Source organism: Coregonus lavaretus (genome assembly GCF_964263955.1).
Source record: "Coregonus lavaretus genome assembly, contig: HAP1_SCAFFOLD_3623, whole genome shotgun sequence".
NCBI lineage: Eukaryota > Metazoa > Chordata > Actinopteri > Salmoniformes > Salmonidae > Coregonus > Coregonus lavaretus.
In genome coordinates, this window is record NW_028160216.1 from 1 (window position 1) to 21,768 (window position 21,768).

The window sequence follows — 21,768 nt, forward strand, 5'->3', positions numbered from 1 at the left end:
CAACCCCCTCTTAATTGAATGTTAGCCTCCTGTCACAGTCTTTCTGTGAGAAACACCGTATAGTGACCATAGCAGCTGCTCCCTGGTTAATTAGCACTGCTAGCCCTGTATAAGGTGCCAAGGCAAATATTTAGCTCATTATTAATATTTAATAGCCTTTTTTTTATGCCAGCTCCCTTCCTAAGGTCCAGCAGATGCTATTAAATCTCACCCCATAGACACACAGTTATGACATGTAATAACTACTGAAATATAATAGAGATTAATAATTTACAGCGGGCTAACAAATTAAGACCATCATTAAAAAAAGAGAGAAAAAACTAGCCAGGGCTGGAAACCTTTCTGAATAAAAAGCCGGTCCAAGGTAATGCTCAGGCTCGGCTCTCCCTGATAAAGAATTACAGCATTAATTCAGCCAAAGTGAACTTATTGCTCCTATTCCCTTCCCAGGGATCCCTGGAGCATTCAAAGTGGGGATGGAGGAATGGAATGATAACTGCCTTTCTCTGGGAACAACTCTTGCCTCTTTTATTTGCATTCTTCCATCAAACTCATTCGTGTGTGTGTGTATGTGTGTGTGTGTGTGTATGTGTGTGTGTATGTGTGTGTGTATGTGTGTGTGTATGTGTGTGTGTATGTGTGTGTGTGTGTGTGTGTGTGTGTATGTGTGTGTGTATGTGTGTGTGTATGTGTGTGTGTATGTGTGTGTGTATGTGTGTGTGTATGTGTGTGTGTATGTGTGTGTGTGTGTGTGTGTGTGTGTGTATGTGTGTGTGTATGTGTGTGTGTGAGTGCATCTGCATCCGTTTCTGTGTCTGTTTCTGTTTCTTTGTCTGTGCTGAGTACACCGTGCATGTGTGTCTGTGTACGCATGTTTGGTGTATGTGCACGTACATGTGTTGAGGTTGAGTGGGGGTTGCACTTTTTTTCCATTTGGTACAATTGTTGAGGTTAGCCTATGAATACTGTGATGTTTACTCTGCGTTTTCTCCCTAGAGGGACTCGCCAGGCACCACTTCCCTGCCAGAGCTCCATTGTGTATACACACATACACACACACACACACACACACACACACACACACACACACACACACACACACACACACACAGTGACCTCTCAGGGTCCTCTGTGGAATAATATGGACATAGATAAGATACCTTTGATGTGGGGATCTGCACTGGCATTTCAATATCAATAAGAGCCATTCAGTCAAGTAATGTCCTCATAAAACATGTTTGTTTTTTTTATCAAAAAAATACAAATTAAAGGCTGACTGATGTGATGTGTTTTGATGTAACCTGCAACCTGTGTAACATAATCCAAACTCTTTCAGCATGACAGCTAGAAAATGATATGGTTGCTCTTATGTACATCGTAGACTTGAGAACACAGTCGTAGTCAGACAGGATGTTTTTAAGCCTTCAACATTAAAGCGGGTTCAATTCCTCTCAGAGTAAACCGAGCTCAGGTTCTATAGACTAGAGAGCTGAGGCACCTTGTGAGGAAAGACCTCTGTTAAAGGAACGCATCGCTGGAGGCATCTTCACACAATACTGTGATATGGCTGCTGTTTCTTTGCTGTTTTGAATTTTATTTGAATTGTGATGAAAAGATCAGGGAAGGTGGCGCTTATCTCCGCATATCACCCAGTCACAGCTTAACCCAGGTTTTTATTTTTGACTACATTCTAATTTGAAATGTGCCAGGTAACTTGACATAGTATTTCCTGAGTTCCCCACAAGGCCTTTAGGGACTTAACCTGTGGTAGGGTAAAGGAGGGAAAAAAGCAATTCAATTTCCCCAAGGATATGCATGCAGAGGGTGGGAAAACATCAAGAGGCCATCTTTGATCGTTTACATCCTGGCTCTTTGTAGATTTGACAGGCACTCGTCAAAATGTTTTTGGATGGATCAGCAGATGAATTATACCGTACACAGATCATGTTTAAATGGTTCTCTCAGAAACATAAATGGTACTTTTCTTTAATACCTTGAAACGCTAACTCAATGGACCTGTGCTAGATTAAGCCAATTTGACTCATTGTCATGTATTGACTGAGATGTTTTGCTATTGTCAATACAGTAATTACATTCAGTCATATCAATTGTGTAGTCAGTGTAACACTTGGTTTGAATAACTTCAAAGCAATGGTGGCCTTTAAATGGGTCAATCCTTCCATGCATCCCAACAAAACAACAACCTTTCAGATTTAGGGCTGAACTTGAGATCAGACATGCTTGAATTGATTTTTTGGCACAGATCTCCCATTGATATCAATGCATGATTTACGTGAAAATCCTAGTTAAGTGCACAGATCTTAAGTCAGGATTTGGCCCTTAGTGGTTCAATATGCTGTGAATATGATGCCATGGGACATGGTCAGGGTGCAAGCCCTTCAGGTTTAATCCACTCCCATTGTCAAGACCTGGCTCTCCTGGCTGCAATAGAAGGAACGTAGCTCGTAAACTTGTGGGGGTAGATCTTATAGGAACATATCTCTACAGATGATATGTCAGCCTTTTCAGAGACAACAAAGGGACTTGTCGAGGTAGCCCAGGGATGTTACTATCTTGTTTGAATAGAATATGCACAGTGGTACAAGTTCTTTGCTTCACCAATGTGTCTCGGAGCATTGCTGCTTTGTGAGGGGAACAGAAAGACGTCTAGATGAAGTGTCTGGGTTGGCCGTTATTATCACGTTAGTACAGATAGTATGGTTTTTTTTTCACTGAAATACATGACATAGTAATAGCCACAATGGTTATCTCATTGTCAGTTTGTTAATACGGATGATTTGTATTCCACCCAAATACACATATACAGTATTTCTCAATGTACCATGCAAATTGGGTCTTTGTGATTATTAATCTATACGTGTCTGAGGCAGTGAGGAATTATTACATAATCATTGACTTCAACTTCTTTAAAGGTGGATCCCACTATTACGATTTAAACACACTGTTTTAGTATCCAGATGTGGTAAAGTGATTTGCCTCTCGTGCTTATCATTATAAAGCAGTATTTAGATGTGACAAGTGTATATATCATATATCTGTCAGAACAAACCCTAAAGGCACTGTAAACCATGATGACAAGAGATCAGTCGCTCATAAAACACAAGATCTGATTGCGGTGTAATGCCGAAACCCTGATAGGAAACCATGTGAGTGTCTTGGATTGCTGACCGCGGCCGATTTGGAATCCAATCACTGATTGATATAGTGTGCTTGTAATATGACGATATTAAAACCCCCTTGTCCCAAGGACACATTTACATCCAACAGGCAAAAAATGACATGCATTTCGCATGTGAGATTTATTTATTTTACTCAAATTTAGGTATGAAAATTAATCCACGTGGGAGGTGCTAATGAGACAGAGTAAACCACACAAGGTCGTCCTCGGCAAGAGCAGAAATTCCATCGCTGTGGGGCACAGAAGACAGAACTTTTTGTTTTAGCAGACTGCCCATCAAATAAGCATAATTACCATCAGGATTCATACAGCTTTCTGCAGTCGTCCTGAAGGTGTAGCGGCGGCTCCCACTCAAATGAGTAACTCCGATAAATCATCATTAATTAGCTAATAAAAGCCAGCAGGTGGTTCGGAGCCCAAAGACATTCTCTGGTTGTTTGAATTATGTATATTACACGGGCGTACTGATAAAGTAAATGAGGGGGGGGGGACAACAGATAGGAGAAAGTCTGGGCTGGGAGGGCCCTTGTGTAAGGATAATGCCCCGTTCAAATCTCCTACAATCCCCCAATCCCACCCACAGGAATACAAGCAGCTCTGACCCCTGCTCAAATAACAGAATACACAGGGCTCCAGTGCGGAGTGCCGGGCATATTACAACATTGATTATGCATGCAGAATACAAAGTTTACCCAGCTCCGTCCTTCATTCCCCCACAAGAACTGATTGGATGTGTTTACTCTAGTTAAGAGAGAGGAAGACAATTATTACAACAGGGAGACAGGGCATAATATAGTGACCTTTGACCTTGGAGATGCGGTTGTTAATTAAAAATGTCTGAATCTACACAACAACGTTCAAACTCTTTAGGGAATTTGTTGCGTTGAGAGGGTTTACTGCTATTGGTGTCATGTACACGTACAGTGAGGGAAAAAAGTATTTGATCCCCTGCTGATTTTGTACGTTTGCCCACTGACAAAGACATGATCAGTCTATAATTTGAATGGTAAGTTTATTTGAACAGTGAGAGAAAGAATAACAACTAAAAAATCCAGAAAAACGCATGTCAAAAATGTTATAAATTGATTTGCATTTTAATGAGGGAAATAAGTATTTGACCCCTCTGCAAAACATTACTTAGTATTTGGTGGCAAAACCCTTGTTGGCAATCACCGAGGTCAGACGTTTCTTGTAGTTGGCCACCAGGTTTGCACACATCTCAGGAGGGATTTTGTCCCACTCCTCTTTGCAGATCTTCTCCAAGTCATCAAGGTTTCGAGCCTGACGTTTGGCAACTCAAACCTTCAGCTCCCTCCACAGATTTTCTATGGGATTAAGGTCTGGAGACTGGCTAGGCCACTCCAGGACCTTAATGTGCTTCTTCTTGAGCCACTCCTATGTTGCCTTGGCCGTGTGTTTTGTCATGCTGGAATACCCATCCACGACCCATTTTCAATGCCCTGGCTGAGGGAAGGAGGTTCTCACCCAAGATTTGACGGTACATGGCCCCGTCCATCGTCCCTTTGATGCGGTGAAGTTGTCCTGTCCCCTTAGCAGAAAAACACCCCCAAAGCATAATGTTTCCACCTCCATGTTTGACGGTGGGGATGGTGTTCTTGGGGTCATAGGCAGCATTCCTCCTCCTCCAAACACGGCGAGTTGAGTTGATGCCAAAGAGCTCCATTTTGGTCTCATCTGACCATAACTCTTTCACCCAGTTCTCCTCTGAATCATTCAGATGTTCATTGGCAAACTTCAGACAGCCCTGTATATGTGCTTTCTTGAGCAGGGGGACCTTGCGGGTGCTGCAGGATTTCAGTCCTTTACGGCGTAGTGTGTTACCAATTGTTTTCTTGGTGACTATGGTCCCAGCTGCCTTGAGATCATTGACAAGACCCTCCCGTGTAGTTCTGGGCTGATTCCTCACCGTTCTCATGATCATTGCAACTCCACGAGGTGAGATCTTGCATGGAGCCCCAGGCCGAGTGAGATTGACAGTTATTTTGTGTTTCTTCCATTTGCGAATAATCGCACCAACTGTTGTCACCTTCTCACCAAGCTGCTTGGCGATGGTCTTGTAGCCCATTCCAGCGTTGTGTAGGTCTACAATCTTGTCCCTGACATCCTTGGAGAGCTCTTTGGTCTTGGCCATGGTGGAGAGTTTGGAATCTGATTGATTGATTGCTTCTGTGGACAGGTGTCTTTTATACAGGTAACAAGCTGAGATTAGGAGCACTCCCTTTAAGAGTGTGCTCCTAATCTCAGCTCGTTACCTGTATAAAAGACACCTGGGAGCCAGAAATCTTTCTGATTGAGAGGGGGTCAAATACTTATTTCCTTCATTAAAATGCAAATCAATTTATAACATTTTTTACATGCGTTTTTCTGGATTTTTTAGTTGTTATTCTGTCTCTCACTGTTCAAATAAACCTACAATTAAAATTATAGACTGATCATTTCTTTGTCCGTGGGCAAACGTACAAAATCAGCAGGGGATCAAATACTTTTTTCCCTCACTGTATAATGATACTACGCTAATGTAACACGCTAAGACTGTATTGCTTTTGCATTGACGCTAGTACTGTATAGTGAGTGATGCTAATATAGTAGTGATGCTAAGGCTGTGGTAATATGCCACCCCTCTGTGGACCAGCTAGTTACACTGTTGTCCCAGCCCCTAGAGGTCCCATCTCCTTACACTTGGAGGGAGCTCCCCAACTCACCAGTGATCTCTTTATTGCTGCGTTCACACAGGCAGCTCAATTCAGATATTTATGCCACTAATTGGTCTTTTGACCAATCACATCAGATATTTTTCAGAGCAGATCTGATTGGTCAATAGATCAATTAGTGGGGGAAAAAGATCAGAATTGGGCTAACGGTCTAAATGCAGCCAAGTGTTGCCCCAGTACTGGACAGGATGGGAATGAAAGGCCAAGTCAACACAGCTTGTATTTGTCATAGTTTGGGGTATTTTCGGTATGCTTGGCATTAACATCTGGCATATGATATTGTATTGTATTGATGCTTTTCCAGGATTTATGTGCAGTGTTTTTTTTTTCTTTTTCCCTGAACAGGCATATCATTATCAGTATAACCTTTGCATTACATTGTACAATTTTGGTGTCATAATTTAGCATAACAAAGCGAATTCTTATCGTGACCCATCTTTCTAACTTAACTCAACTCTGCCATTACCAGGTTTCACAGCCAAGTGGCACACACACACACACACACACACACACACACACACACACACACACAAGAACTAGAACTTTGCTTCTTTCCTACTTGGTAAATTAGCTTTTTTCTCTGGGCTAGATGTCCTGAGGCAGTGACTTGGCAGCGGGTAAAAGAAATAGCAAAAATGCATCCACACCAAGTGGGACATGGAAACAGATGGGACACTGACTACAGTGTTGTTTACAGCTGTTTGGGTCCTTCACTGCTACCATATAGAGGTCAGAGAACTGTGTCTGTAAGACACATCACCAAAATCTACGCATAGACGCACAGACAGAGCATTATGATGGTAATACATTTGATGTATGCTACCACATAGAGGTCAGAAACAGTCTGTCTATGCTGTTTCACTGTAAGACACATCCAACATCTCAGTGTAGACACATAGACAGAATATTATGATAACAATACATTTTAGGTGGGACAGTATAGCGTTTTCCATTACAGAGATATCTCAGTGCTCTGTACTGCCCTACAAAGGCAAAACGCAGTAACTACGAATTTGGTCAAAAATCTTTGATCTGTTGTAATGGCCAAGTACATTATCTGATTAATGTGGTATTTAGTTTCCTGACACAAGAACAAGCCAGTTGATCAGAGTGTATCATGGAGCATCAGAAATTGCTGTCTGTCTAGACAGAAAAATACTTTGAAAGTCAGATTTTGCAGTAAAAGAAAATTGGTAGTTACTACGTTTTGCCTTTATAGGGCAGTATAGCTACTATCATTTACATAATAGTACGTGTTGTATGTAGATTCAACATTTTATGGAAATGTGTCATTATGATGTTTCAAAATGACATGGGATATATCGGTGGGTAGGGTTATACCTGTGCATAGGCCGACAGAGTGATAACCTAGTCTGTTGTACAGGTTCTTCTGACCCTCTAGAGACTCAACAGTCTTCTTGCTGCTGTGCTGAGGATGAACGGTCAGTTCTTCATGAGAAATACAGATGTGTTCACTACCGCCTCCCTTCTCAGTACTTCTACTGAAGATGAGGACACGAGACAAGGGACAGCAGCTGCCAGCCTGACTGTGTCTGTAGCTGTGACGAAAGCCATCCAACACAAAGGTCGTTTGCCATCGTTAACATTTCTTTATGTTCCCATGGTTCAGATGAAATCTCGGCCCATTCACTATCGTTCCAACAGGCTCTGTGACTGTAGTCTGCATTCAGAGCAATAATAGCCCTCGGCGGTCGACTGGAAGAATATATCCAATAGTAATCAACCTTTTCCAAAGACACCTCAGAAGCAGAAGGTTTCAGTAGTGAAGTGTAATCCAATAAGGAGGTGGAAATACTGCATCAACACGTTTTTGCTGAGATGATACTTTTGGCGTATTGAGTATTTGCACGGTGGGATCGCTTAAGGTTTTGTCACCTGTATGCAATAAAAAAAAAAGATATTATTTACATACACGTAGGGTAAAGTGGATTGTAGGACACTGATATAATATTGGAAATGTCTGTTTTTGAACACTCTGGACTCTGGCACTTATGCGCATTGCTTGCTGCTACCAATAGGAGCACTGATTGTAGCGAGGTTGGAAATGCTGATGAAGGGTAAAAGTAGAAGCTTCATTTCATATCTGACTGCATTCATTTATGTTGTCTGTTTTCTAATACATTATAAAGAACCATCTTGGAGAGTCATGATTTAAAAAATGTCAAGCATCAATCATAGTATTCCGTAGCAAATCAATGCTCCTGTGTCATGTGTCATGTGACCCTCTGATCTGGCAGGGGGATTCCATTGCCATCCTTCTGTAGTTTTCACATATGAAACTGCAAATTAGATTTTTACATGTGAATATGAACTTGTAAATCAAATTTGCAGTTTCACATGTAGAAAAACTCTACATTTACTCCAATATTAGTAAACAAAGTAAATGTAAACAAACACTGTATAGCCTAAAAACATGGTTAAAACTATAAGTTGGATATCATGGATGGTCAGTCCTTACATCCATAATGTAGTGTATGGATTTGAGAGTGGTTGCATTTCTCCAGTCACATTCCTCAGCTTTTTACCAAAACTGTGGCGGGAGACACTTTGTGAAAGGTAAAATCAACTCAAAAACGATATTTTGGTATTTTTTCATTAGTCCACTGTTGATACAGTGCCAACATGTTTTGCATGTCAAGTTTTCAAGGTATTGGTCTTTCAAAAAGCAAATTGTCACTTGCCACATCATCATGATGATGTGTCTTGCATCATATGATTATTTTTTCACATAAGGGAAAAACACATGAAAAATGTACATGTGAAACTTCACACGTGTCCGGAAACCACTAACGTAAAAATGTCTAATGTAAAAATGTCAAGTGACTTTTTTTCTCATGTGATTTGTTCATGGTTGTTTTTTTACTGTTGCTTTGTTTTTTTTTGTTTTTTTAGGGGATCTCTATGACAGTCTTAGCCTGCATGATTGACAGCTATTCGGACCAATCAGAGTCATGGCTCTGGGTCCAATGATCTAGGGTCAGGTCACCTGTATACACTGAGTGTACAAAACATTATGAACACCTGCTCTTTCTATGACTGACCAGGTCAATCCAGGTGAAAGCTATGATCCCTTGTTGATGTCACTTGTTAAATACACTTCAATCAGTGTAGATGAAGGGGAGGAGACAGGTTCAAGAAGGATTTTTAAGCCTTGAGACAATTGAGACATGGATTGGGTATGTGTGCCATTCAGAGGGTGAATGGACAAGACATAAGATTAAATTGTCTTTGAACAGGGTATGGTAGTGGGTGCCAGGCATACCGGTTTGTGTCAAAAACTGCAACGCTGCTGGGTTTTTCACGCTCAACAGTTTCCCGTGTGTATCAAGAATGGTCCACCAGTCAAAGGACATCCAGCCAACTTGACACAACTGTCGGAAGAATTGGAGTCAACATGGGCCAGCATCCCTGTGGAACGCTTTCAACACCTTGAAGAGTCCATGCCCCGATGAACTGAGTCTGTTCTGAGATTAAAGGGGGGGGGGGGGGGGGTAGTGTAGCTATTCCAGTCAAACTCTTGCACAGCATCAACTATTGCTTACTTGTTATGCCAACTTCAACAAATCCATTGGCTTTATTATAACTATTGCATTTTTCTTTTGTATAATAATAATGACAATTACAACAATAACAACACTGATAAAAGTATGAATAATGAATACATAAATAATAATTAACCATATAGATATTTATTTCATTTGCAGGTAATACAGGCGATTACTTTCCTAAGTCAGGTAAATGTCTCATGACAGGTGGCATCACTCCTACGCGACTCTCGTCCCTCAACTGACAGTTCAGGCTGAATCGTCGCGCTGTCTGACGTAAGACAATGAACTCTGGCTACATAGCTGCAGTGAACACTGGCTTTTTCACTGTGCTCTGTAATGTAGTCAGCAGTTCCAGTGCTGTGATTTGGCTTTCCCAAAGATCGAGGAGAACAGATAAAGGAGGGAGATAGAAGCACAGTATGCAGGAAGCCAGGCAAACCTCCAGTGAGTGTCTCATTAACATCCAGAGATCAGAGAGAATCCAGTAAAGCACTTTAATGGCCTACTGTACTTGTTACCTGTGTGTGTGTGTGTATGTGTGTGTGTGTGTGTGTGTGTGTGTGTGTGTGTGTGTGTGTGTGTGTGTGTGTGTGTGTGTGTGTGTGTGTGTGTGTGTGTGTGTGTGTGTGTGTGTGTGTGTGTGTGTGTGTGTGTGTGTGTGTGTGTGTGTGTGTGTGTGTGCGCATGCGCATGCGTGCGTGCGTGCGTTGTAGTCTTCACCTTATAATGGCATCCTAGCTGCACAATGCAGTAGCCTCCATCGAGTTCAGTTCACGTTACATGGTGCTTTTCCTTCTGTTTGAAATATACTCTGCCTTGATCAGTTGTAGTCCCATAGGTCATGCTGCTGCCTTTCTGGGCAGGCTACAATCACATGAAAGGCTTAAGGTAGTGTGGGTTAAGTATGCACCCTTAACCCTTGTATTGTGTGGATTTCTTGAATGGTATAGGCTGCATAACTGTCTGGTTTGTATATTGCTTCATAATGTCACTGGAATGGGATTTTATTCCTCCTCATTTTGGCGTTTCAATGGCCTAATGTAGGCTAAATCATTCCACTTAAATTCAGTCAATTCTGGGGGAAATAATTTAATGCAAGGATTTTTGAATTCATGAATTGACTGTCAAAATGAATTTGACCCCATCCCTGTCAAAAGCAACATCTTTGTAGTCATCGATCAAATTAGCTCTTTATGTTTGAAAATGTATTTACAGCCTGGTATATCTTTTTTATTACAGGGAGCCATATTTGAGTCTCCTAAACCTTTATAGTATCCCTTCAATATAATATAGCCTATTGAATGATTCATTTCAGCACAAAAAAAGTTCACTAACAATTATGTAATGGTTCATGTGCTCATTAAATATGATGACATTCCTGTAGTTAATGCATTTTTAATAATGCAAATATTGTAATTAGCCAGACCCCCTCCTCTCCTCTCCATGCCTGTAATCTCAAGTGTTTTATGTTTACATCTGACCATATTACCTGTCATTTGTTGCTTGTGCTAAGCCAATCTGATCTGTTATTATAATATCAAATCACTCTTGCTTAGCCTGCTATTCAATCAACAGCTATTAAAATGCCTCTTGTTTTGTATCAAACAATTAATTGGCTGTGGGGATGAGGTGAAGTGAAATATCACTTGCCAAGAGACTCAAACATGACCCTCAATACACCTCAAATGGATCTTGGACCATTGACGTGGGTATCAATACAAATTGAATATTTTGTATGTGATTTCGGCCACATAGCTTATAGGCCTAATGACAGCACATGCTATCCAATACAGTCTATATAACATGCACATGCATAATACATTGTGTTAGGTTTAACCCAGGTATACTGCACGTATGTGTGTTTATCCTCATTGGTGGTGGTTGTTTGAAATGCATCGCCATTGAGCCCGCCTAATTTAGTCCGTGGAGCCTGTGGTTTGGCAGCAGTTGCCCCGGGCATCTGGCACGGCGCACCGCTCGGTGTCATTTGCTACCAACTGGGTTTTTGATGAGAGCCTGACCTAGACGCCTCATCCTTCACCACTGTCCCATTCCCTTTATTTACATCTGTGCTGCGTCCCGAATGGCATCCTATTCCCTATATAATGCAGTACTTTTAACCAGGGCCCTGTGAGCAGCACTAGTCAAAAGTAGTGCACTGTGTAGGGAATAGGGTGCCATTTGGGACACATCCTTTAGCATTCTAATTACTCTCTTTATTGCTTTAGCCTGGAGGAATCCGTTCAGGGAGGGGGGCAGGGAGGGAGGGAGGGGGAGAGAGAGAACACCAGGAGTTTTTAACCAATAATAAAACGCCATTACTCGCGGAGTGGCGCCCACGGGCGATGGAGAAAGACGTGCGTCCCTAATTATGATTCTGAGTGCTACGGAGCGTGACCAGTAGAAAACACGGACCTCTTTCTTACTAATGTCATATCACAGTAGCAGTATTTGTCTCACTCCATGTGTCATTTCCTTATCAATTGATTTGACCAACAGAGACCACACAATTTTTATGAATAGAAAGAAGTTATCCTGCTGAATAATTTGGTTTTATTCGCTGCCAAATTGCATTTGACTGACTATTATCATCATGTGAGCTGATGGCATAGGCCTATATTTATTCATCTAGAATGTGATAGGCTAGCTGTTGGCTAGACATTTGAAAATAGAAAATCAATAGGACACAGGCGTATAGGCCCATACCTCTCCATTTCCCATTCATGCGTAAAACATAACGTAGACCATCTGCATTTTTAGCAAATACATGTGTGACAACACCAGTAAAGAATACCTTTAAAATTGTAGTCCCAGCTCTCTGTGCAGATTTGTATAAAACAGCATCAATAGCACAGTAGTGCCACAGTCTTTAATGAGCTCGATCTCTCAACTTTAAAGACTTGAAGGATATTAACAAGCTACTTGACAAATGGTGGTTAGAAGCACATTAAAGACATGGCTAATGGCGCGCATAATGACGGCTAATTTTCGATCAGATATAAATTAGAGCCCCCAACAGTTATTTGCCTTAAGGACTTTATGTAAATGATTCTGTTCTGTATAAACTGAAAGCCGGGGAGAGGGAGCGAGAGAGAGGACGGGAGGGAGTTGGGAAGAGAGAGAGTTGGGGAAAGAGAAAGAGAAAGAGAGAGAGGGAGGGAGAGATGGGGGGAGAGAGAGAGCTTGGGCTGGCTGGCACTCCTTGTGGATATGATTAATAGATCTGCAACAGAGCACGCGGCTGTCAGAGCTCAATGAACACGCATCCAGCAGACAGCTATACCACCTTCTCATTAGACCCGATGCCCAATCTTTACAACAACTTACTCATTCCGAACGGCGCAACAGCATCTGAAAATGAGCGAATCTCTCTCTATGCGTTAAATGGCTTTTGCAATGTAGATAGAAAGGGAGATGGTTGTGAGAGAGAAGGGGAAGGAGGGAGATGCACGAAAGACACTTAACTGTTCGTAAACGTGCATTCTCATTCTAGGTTGCTTAATATTTAATGGCATTGGGCCCATTTTGACGCCATCAGTTTGAACAATGGTGCATAATCTGTTGGGGAGTGAACACGATGAGTTTGGAAATAGGGGCATTAGAAAACATATATTGGAAAATACCTGATGAGGTCATCATGCATGCCCTCAATGGAACTTATTCATACCTAAAACATGTGACATAGGCCTCATCTGAAAAGTGATGTAAATTGTGGCTCATAATGTTTTTGTCTCGGACAATATTTGGATCATGTTTCGAACCTTGGGACTAAGGTATACTTCTTTGCATTACGTAGTCTTGCATATAGCCTACTGGTAGGCCCATGGGCCTATGCGTTTTGATAACGGCCACTGCACATCGTTTAAAGGGTTGCAATCGAAGGCATTTAAGTTATATTGATAATAAAGCATTACGCCCATTAAGAGTTCATTAAGAGTAAACGCGAGCCTTAATTACAGATTGCACTCAACACTGTTCAACTCGTTAAAGTCCATATGTCTCTACCACCATATAGACTTTAGAGATTATTGGGAAATTATTACCGAAATCTCATTTGTAACGTGTTAATTGTATAATAACGCTGGTGTTTTTAGCCGTGCTGTAGATGTTTAACTTAAAACATGTACTGTAACAACCCTTACAGAAATCAAGCAAAGATAGCACCATTTATTGAAATAAAATCAATCGGATAAATATTTAATGACGAAATGGTGCTGCGCATGTGTGTGCAACATCCACTTTTCAGACGGTTTGACCATTTGAATTGAATAAGCAGTTTACAACTTAATTGGCATACTTCAAATCAAATCGAATTTTATTTGTCACATGCTTCGTAAACAACAGGTGTAGACTTACGGGCACTTCCCAACAATGCAGAGAGAAAGAAAATAGAGAAATAATAGAAAAATAAATAAAAAATAACACGAGGAATAAATACACAGTGAGTAACGATAACTTGGCTATATTTGATTAGCAATTTACAGAGATCAACATTTAATAAGACTGGAACTCTTGGACAAGGCAACATGTTTTGCTCTTCCCAATGCCCCATCGCTGATATTCACTTACTGATATTTAAATCATTCAAATCTAAATATGTGAACGAAAACCACATAAGAACATATAATATAACGAATTATTCAAATTATTGTAATTTCAACATATATGTACCCCGCTGCAGATTTGCCCATTCTATCCATACCTCTCCATTCTGTTTTTCTTTTACGTAATACGTGGAAAATACTTCATTTAGATAATGCATACATTTAACATTGCGCCAATGACTACACATTTTAAATGTAGATAATGCATTCAAAGTAACCAATGTTATAGTGATGGCGATGGCCCTATTCATGTCTCATGTTTCATGACGGATACAAGCCATAATTGAGTTGTCCCTGTCCAAAACATTATGAACGGTCCTTCGTCACCTGCCATGGATAAATGAGTAGGGCATTAAATAGCTGTGGTATGGCATTTAATAAAAAAGAATTAAGACCTCTTGGGAGGCCTGCGTGTTCAAATGTAGCCTGTTAAAAGCGAGAGTGAAATATTTGAACATAATACAACTGAAATACTTAGAAGTCATGGCACGCCAATCATTTTGTTGCCTATATGATTTTAATGATATCTGCAGAATTCAACGTATTCTCGTCGGAGAGTACCTATTTGAGTTATTGGGATGGCATGCTCTGAATAGATTGCCCGATACATGGGCAGAAGAGCGGGATAGTGAGATAGTAGTGCATGCATGCTTTATTTTTCCTGACAGTGTGGCGAGGAGTGAGAGAGGTGCCTGGGAGATCAAGGTGTGTGTGTGTGTGTGTGTATATGTGTGTGTGTGTGTGTGTGTGTGTGAGAGAGAGAGAGAGAGAGAGAGAGATAGAGAGAGAGAGAGAGAGAGGGGGGGGGGGGGGGGGGGGGGTCAGGCATATGTAAGTGCACGTTTATTTTTCAATCGCACCAAATAACTTGCCCTGCACTTTCAAAACAACACACGCATCCTGTCAGCTGACAGTATAGTCTATACTCACCCGTTTACACGTGTGAAAAGTATTTTCTCCATCTTAATGAAACTCCATTGATTAGTCTCTGTAAAACACTTCACAAACTAATCACCAGTGAGAATTAGTTAATATTGCATCAACAACTACAAATCCAGAATCACACGACAAATCCAGAATCACACGAAGATTGGGGACTATATTAAATGCGCGTGTTATTCAAAGAGCCATGGCGCGATGACAATACAGGGACAATGTGCGATTTGTTGGCGAAATGCAGTCAAGTTGAGCGCCACCAATGCTAAATAAAGGGTTACAGTGTCTCGCATTCGATTTCTGCCCTTGTGTTTCCTCTAATTCCAGATCTCAGTCGTATCTTTGAAGGCAGACACTTCGTGTAAATGTACAGTTAAAATATTCTATTCGCAGCTCCCCAGGCGGAGCTCAGACAGTCCCCGGCTTCATTAAAATTTCATCAGCATCCCTGTGAAAGGGGGGAAATGTTCATGGGAAAGGAGAAACAGAAGGCCTAATTATAACAAAGAGAAACACTGCTGCCATTTTATTTTTGAATGTAGCGACCACAGTGTACTGGTGCCATGTATCAATGCATGGAAGATAAGCTACATGGGCTACAGGCAGGCCTATGTGAGAGGCTGTGTTGCTTCTATGTAAACTGCTTGGCTTGGTTAAGATATTTTAAGGGAAACTATTCGAGTGTGTGTGTGTGTGTGTGTGTGTGTGTGTGTGTGTGTGTGCGCGCGCGTGTTTATTTTCTCTGTTTGTGATGTCAGCGCGGATAGTGCAGCCTGGATTGATTCGCTTGCAAAGAATCCCAATCGATTTTTTTGCACCTATATATCGGAAAGTTAAATAGGGGAATAGTCTGTCTAGCTGTGGAGGGAGCTGCCATATTTCCAGTCAGTGCACTGAACACACGCTGGGTTGGTGTCAAGCAGCGAGACTCACTGCATTCAGTTAATTTCAATTCCCGATGAGACTCTCTCTCGGCAGCCCTCCCTGACCAACGCTGAGTAATTAACAGCGATAGCTAATGACTACTTAGGCCTATACTTCTCGCTCGCGCCTCATAATTATCTGCTTTTCATAATTCGATGTGTAATTTAATAATTCGCTCTTATTAGCGTATTAAGTGAATGGCTCATTTAGGGGAAATTAGAACCGCTCACCAGGAGCATCTTTTAATTGATGAAACATCAAGACTGTCTCGTTAATAACGGCTTGTTTTGATATTATTTATCAAATGCTGAAATCGTGGTGTTTTACGCCGCTTTGATTTTGTGTTCAAGCCTTTTATACATTTAAGAGACAAGTGAAACAATTGTATGTTTATCTTGGAGCAAATGGTTCTATTATGGAATACAATAAAATAATTGTTTATTTATTGTCATAGCTGGTAGTACAGAATTGTGTCACTAATTGATATAGCCGGTCAAGGTTATTTTATTTGGTAGAAATAAAGCGAGTGTTCTTGTAAATCTCTTTTTATAAATAAATAAATATATTCTGCCATGGCCATGCGGGCCATTCCAAAGATGACCGAAACACAGCCATAGGCCTAGTTATAACTCTGACGTCATCATATGGTAATTTCAGGGAGGTAGGCTGGCAAGCCAAGGGGTTAAATTGGTTTTAGAAATGTTGAGATGCCAAAGTTATAGACACAAAGTAGCCTAATAAGGAGGTGTACCAATCATATTTTCCCAAACTAGCCTATACACCAACTCGGCTGATTTTGGTGTGTAGCCAAATGTTGTTGCCGGATAATGCACTTCCGGTTGCACAGCAAGCAAAAGGTGGAACTTTGCATATCAATAGACTACTGAATCTCTTTCCTAATTAATTGATGGAATGCACTAATAAGAAATGTTTCATTTGCAGCATTATTTGTATTATAATATTTATTATTATAGCCTAGCCTACACTGCATCCCCCCTCACTGTTTCAATTACAATTTATAATCAAATTAGATTTATCAAAAATAATCACATGCAAATACATTCTGCTGCTATAAATACTCTCTTTAAAATGTGGAGGACAGATTTCAGAAGTGCAAATTCGGAGGCGGCTGGCTCCCCTCTCCTCTCCTCCTCAGGTAGCATGGGAGCTATCCATGGTGCTGAAAGCAGCTGAGCTGAAAACCCCATAGAACGTTCTAACGTTCCAAGCAGCCAGTCAGCCAGCCATGCAGGTCATGTCTATATTGGATAAAGCTTATGTCAAATTGACGTCAAAAGTTTTGTTTGTTTGTTGCATTTTAGGCTAATCCTACCCTCATCCTTTTCCTAACCTTAACCTAATTCTCCTAACCTGCTTTGTTAATTATCCTATAACCTGCTGCGTAAGTTCTCCTAACCTGCTATACGAAAAGTCAATTTTGACATAAGCACTCTATCTAGTCAAAACCAGCCATGTAGCCAAGCCCCCATCCGCCTGACATGAACGGCGCTTTAGAAATGACACTCTATTCAAAATGTTGATTTTTTATCTAGCCTGAACCCCGCGCGCAAACCAAGGTGTAGCCTAACCTGCTTCAAAGCCATATCATGCCTCGCGCGGGAGCAGTTTTTGACTGTGTATTTAAATAGAGACGGGCACATTGGCAGGCGAGGCTGTTTTTCTGGCGGGCTGACATCTGGCAGGGCTGCGCTCGAGGGACCTATCCAGTTCTCTATAGACTCCATGATTAGACTCTAATAGAATATTAGCATTTGTTCTCAGGTAGGCTACCACGAGCTGCAAGAGCAAGCTGGCAGCCAGTCAGTAAAAAAAAGCACGTGTCTTTTTTACAGTGCATGGTGGAACAGTAATGGGATTTTTCTGGAATTTGTAGAGAAATTGGATATGTAAAAATAGAATCTATTGATGCTTGATGGTCTGTCTATCTTTGCACCTTTCAGCATAAAAGACAGCTTTAGCTGCAACATAAATCCTTTAATGATATAGGCCTACCTCTAAGGATGATCATTGCATTGATGCTTGAAGGAATATATTTCTCAATTCAATTTAGTCTTTCAATAAGATTGACCATGCATTGCAATATGCAGATGCAGTATGCAAGTATTTTCGCTCTTTCCAAGAATTGGGCCTACACAAATACACTCATTCAAAACGTCCAATAAAATGTTAAAATTTGTTCTTTAATGAAACACATATTGCAATTCAATTATTAAATAACTTAAAGATACATTAATGTCATAAATAAATACAAAAATAATTCGACCAGAAATCCAAAAGCAACAGACATTACAGAAAGAAGGTACCTCAGCTAAAACAGCAATACAGCAAAACCTGTACGGATATAATTATGTGCGACTGGTTCCAATGAAATATTTACATTTGACACGTATACTTCCATGAAACGGTTCTTTTCTCAATAAGACAACATTACGAAACAAGGTGAATTTAACAAGCAACGACTTCATAATGATGCGCATATTTATACAAATAAATAACCAGAAAAAAACATACATAAAAATAATTTAAAAAGAGAATACTATCGCATATATCTCTCGATTGTACCATCTCGAACGTTTAGCAGAAACGAAATGAAATCCGTGACTATAGGTCTATATTGAGCTTTTATTTCCCTATTCGTAAACACGTTTCACTTGCTGTCAGATTTAGATTTTCTCAAGCAAAACGAGGGATGAGGAAGAGGAGGGGGAATCCCAATAAATATATAATGATGTAAACATGGCCTCATCTAATAAATAGTTCATAAGAAACAGACCCACGTTGGCTTGCAAAAACAAACGTAGGCCTATTGCAACTGGTAATAAAACAATCATATTTGGCAATTGTAAACCCCAATCAAATGTATACATTTGATCCACTATTTCTATAGGCCCATCTACAGCCAGATATCTGTTTATGCCATAAAAAAACAACCCCTACACCAGCTATATTTTATAACCAGTGTTGCTCGTTTAGGGCCTAAACTCTGGGTCTTTGCTCTATATCTTATATTTTTCTTCATCTTTCAGCTTTTCATCACACTTTAAAATGAAATAGGTGGAATTAATTACACGGGACACAAAATGAAGGTCATGTGACCGCTAAATTAATAATTTACACGGGGTTGTTTGGCAATACTCTAATAATAGCTTCCAAGACCCAGCAAGCGACTACTGTGTTGCCCTATTTCCCCTCGTGGACCCGGAATTAATGCCAGTTTGCATCGTCATAATAATAAACTCAGAGGGAAAATGTAGCCTTACGACAAAAATATAAACACACCAATACTAGGCCAATAGGCACCGACCAAGTGCTGTGTCAAAATACTGTAGGCCTATCTTCCCATGGTAAATAACTGTTATTTTCAGTACGTTCACTATTGTAGGCTATGATAAATTAACCAATATCATAAACCAAAAAAAGACGTGTGATTAAAGCCTATAATACTTCATTGACATAAAAGGGTGAAGGTAGGTCTAAGTGGAGAAAAAACAGAGGTCTTACTTGCTCTGTTCAAATGCTCCTGTACATGACTCCACATCCCTTCTGTTGCGAATAAGACGTGACCGCAGTAGTGGTTTGAGCTTTCAGTCATTTTGAATGTATATTAATTATTCGGGTTGTTCAAAGCACAAGTCATTGATGATTGAAAAAGTGTGTGATAAGAAATATAATACAAATCGTCTCTAAACAGTGTTCAGTCTCTCAACGTTGGTTGATGGTTTGTTTTTTTAGAGCGAGTGTTCAGAGTCAGACGCATGCAGAATATTTCATTCGTTTCTGTTTCTGCCGTTGGTTGCAAAACCAGACCCGCACCACGTTCTTTTTGAGGTCCAGTTTCTCTGCGATAGCAGCGATTTTCTCTGAGGAAGGACGCGGCTGAATGGCGAAGTAAGCTTCCAGGGATCTCTTTTCCGGTGCTGCTATCGACGTTCGCTTCCTCTTCTTCTCTCCGCCATTATATAGCTCGGGTTTGTTGAGTTTCTCCCGGTGTGATTTCTCGGCTTCTTCCAGCCATGCCTGTAGAATCGGCTTCAACGCTATCATGTTGTTGTGGGAGAGGGTGAGGGACTCGAATCGGCAGATGGTACTCTGGCTGAGGGAGCCCACACCAGGAATCTTCAGGTTGGCCAAGGCTCCCCCTACATCCGCCTGGGTCACGCCGAGTTTGATCCGTCTCTGTTTAAACCTCTCAGCGAAGGCTTCCAAGTCCCTGGGATCTGCGTCCACGTCGCTCATGCAGCCCATGTGGGATGGTAGCCCGTGGGCATGAGCCATGTTGAGGGCTGCCTGGTGCATGTGGTTCATGCCCGCCATGTGGGCAGGGTGCGCAGTCGCGGAGCCGTCTGGACCTGCCATGGACCCGAGAGCCAGTCCTGGGGTGATGTGGTCCAGCAGGTCGCCCTCCATCGCCTGGTGGGGTTGGTGGTGGTGGTGATGGTGGTGGTGGTGGTGGTGACCGTGGCCGGAAAGGGCGGATGGGTGAGAAATAGGCACCGAGGAAGAAGACGACGAGGAGGTGCAGGGGAGAGTGTTCATGGTGTGGTAGGTCGCGTCCGGCTTGAAGGGACTGTGGTGTGGAGGGTGGTGGTGGCTCTTGGTCTGCGAGGCAATATCCACCGCCGCCAGAGCTTCAGCGCGGGCCAACAAACTCTCATCCAAGCCTCCGAATATATTGCTCTGCAATTGCAAATAGAATGCACACATAACTGTCAGCAGGGAATTCTCACTCCACTCCACGGTTTAAAACATTTCCAGAATGAGATGAGAGAAGAAGAAAGAAATCCTAAAAAAGAACACACAAAACAAGACACATGCAACATCCCAGGTCATAAAAATTTATATGAAAGGCAAACCCGACTGAATACATAAGTTGGGGAGAGGAAGAAAAAAAAATGGAGGTGTTGGGTGATTTGCTGTGCAGACATGAAAAAAACATCAAGCAAAAGTGGGCTGTCAAAATGTGCCTTTAAGCGGTAATTATGCAGAATACGTACCGGTGGGGTTGGGAGACATCCTCGGCGCATCGCCTCGGAGTTGCCTCCGCCGCTGCTGATGATGGTGCTACTGTGTCGGGAAGAGGAGCATGAAGAGGGCGCATTCGAAGTCAATGTGGATGACGAGGAGGAATGCAAGGAATACTTGGGCTCGGGCAAGCTGGCGTGGGCCATGGCGAATGCCTGCTTGCTGTTCAGAGACATCATCATCATGTTTGCAGGCGTCCGAGTCTCGGCAAGTTCCTTTTAATAAGTTAAGACTCCGCCTCTTCGATTGGAGTTGAAGCACAGTGTTGCTTCTCCGGAAATCTAAAGGCACTGTCTTATATACTGTGACTGTAGCTGCTACAATATGGAAAGATGATCATCCAATTCTCTAGTTGTTGGCGCATCTATTATTACCTAGCCCTGTGTGTGGAGGTATGGCCGCGCGCCGTAGTTTTGCTGGAGAGGAGATGTCGCACGCGCCATGCAATCGAACGTCGCCTGCGCCCTCCGTTACCTCTTCCTCTATGGGCTGTGGCGCGATGGCTCAAAAATAATGTTATTATTATTCGTTCGTTCTTTCTTTAAATGTCGTCCCTCAAGAGTCTTAGTTTGATCGCCGTGGATGTGTGGATGTTTTGGAGAGCTCCTCCAAGATTGTGCAACGAAAAACGAATAGTAGAAAAAAAGTTGTTTTCTCTCGTCCTGGTACGGATTTCCAAAATACAACCGCGCGTAAAAAGATTGTCTCATTCGTTTACCTTTTTTTCTGCAAAGTTTCCGTTTCACAATTCACTGTAATTA

At 41.5% G+C, this 21,768-nt stretch overlaps 1 protein-coding gene across 1 annotated transcript; it reads right to left on the reverse strand.

Annotated features, from left to right (window-relative positions):
* Nucleotides 1-19,732: 19,732 nt before the first annotated feature.
* pou4f2 (POU class 4 homeobox 2) lies at nucleotides 19,733-21,192 on the reverse strand (the record flags this gene model as incomplete). Its single annotated transcript, XM_084196447.1, has 2 exons — nucleotides 19,733-20,662; nucleotides 20,980-21,192. The coding sequence occupies 2 exons, from the start codon at nucleotides 21,190-21,192 to the stop codon at nucleotides 19,733-19,735; spliced, it is 1,143 nt and encodes a 380-aa protein (XP_084052573.1).
* Between the last annotated feature and the right edge of the window lie 576 nt (nucleotides 21,193-21,768).